This window comes from Penaeus monodon, chromosome 27 (assembly GCF_015228065.2).
Source record: "Penaeus monodon isolate SGIC_2016 chromosome 27, NSTDA_Pmon_1, whole genome shotgun sequence".
NCBI lineage: Eukaryota > Metazoa > Arthropoda > Malacostraca > Decapoda > Penaeidae > Penaeus > Penaeus monodon.
The window spans coordinates 22,749,184-22,750,037 of NC_051412.1; the positions used below are offsets into that span (position 1 = coordinate 22,749,184).

General features: G+C 63.7%; 1 protein-coding gene across 1 annotated transcript in view; it reads right to left on the reverse strand.

The window, feature by feature from the left end:
- Window positions 1-854, reverse strand: part of LOC119590694 (serine/threonine-protein kinase pim-1-like) — a gene marked incomplete in the record, with an annotated part of 4,982 nt that overhangs the window by 213 nt on the left and 3,915 nt on the right. Inside the window, 1 exon segment of the mRNA XM_037939379.1 lies at window positions 1-725. Coding sequence (XP_037795307.1) covers window positions 301-725 — 425 coding nt within the window.

Sequence of the window (854 nt, forward strand, 5' to 3'; positions counted from 1 at the left end):
ACATTATGTACAATTTCTCTTGGAGAAAACGAGACACAACCTCCGACGCAGGCGAGGCCTCGCGACGGACGCTGCCGAGGCTTTGGTGAGATTAGCGTGCACTGGGCACTGGGGTCCCTAACTGGGGTAGCACCGACCAGGCTGGGGGCCTGAGGGCACCGCCCCCCGCTCCATAGGCGGCGGGAAGGGCGGCACTGCGAGGTGTGGCGACCAGCGCCTCCGCACCGGGCGGGGACGATTCACATGCGGCTGGGTCCGGCCCTAACACGACGGCTAGCGCGACTACCCTGCTCCCGGACGTCAAAACTCCGACTCGGACTCGCGGGAGGCGTCGCTGCCCGTCGAGTGCTTGTCCAGGGAGGAGGCGTCGCTGTCGAGCAAGGAGTCGGAGATGAGGCCCATGGGTCCCAGGGAGCCACCCATGCAGCCCACCAGGCCTGCGCCAGAGTCGCGGGGGCCCTTCATCCAGGGGTGCTGCAGGATCTGCTCTAACGTAGGTCTGTCCTCCGGCCGGACGCTGAGGCACTGGCGGATCAGGTCCTGGCACTCGTCGGACACGCTTACGCGGAAGTCCAGTATCGCCGAGATGATCTGTTCGTCTTGTGCAAAGGGAATGTCGCCACAAACGAGGTCGTAGAGCAGGATGCCCAGCGACCACACCGTCGCAGGTCCCGCCTGGTACTGCTTCTGCTTGATCCACTCGGGAGGAGAGTAAACTCGGGTTCCTGCAAGCAGAAGGAGAAACAAGGTCAGTGACTGTGGGAAGGACATGAGTCAGAGGCGGGCAAGGCTCAGCGTGACCATCGCGCCTAAAATTACTTTGAGTGGTGGTGGGGGGAGGGGGGATGGCGACC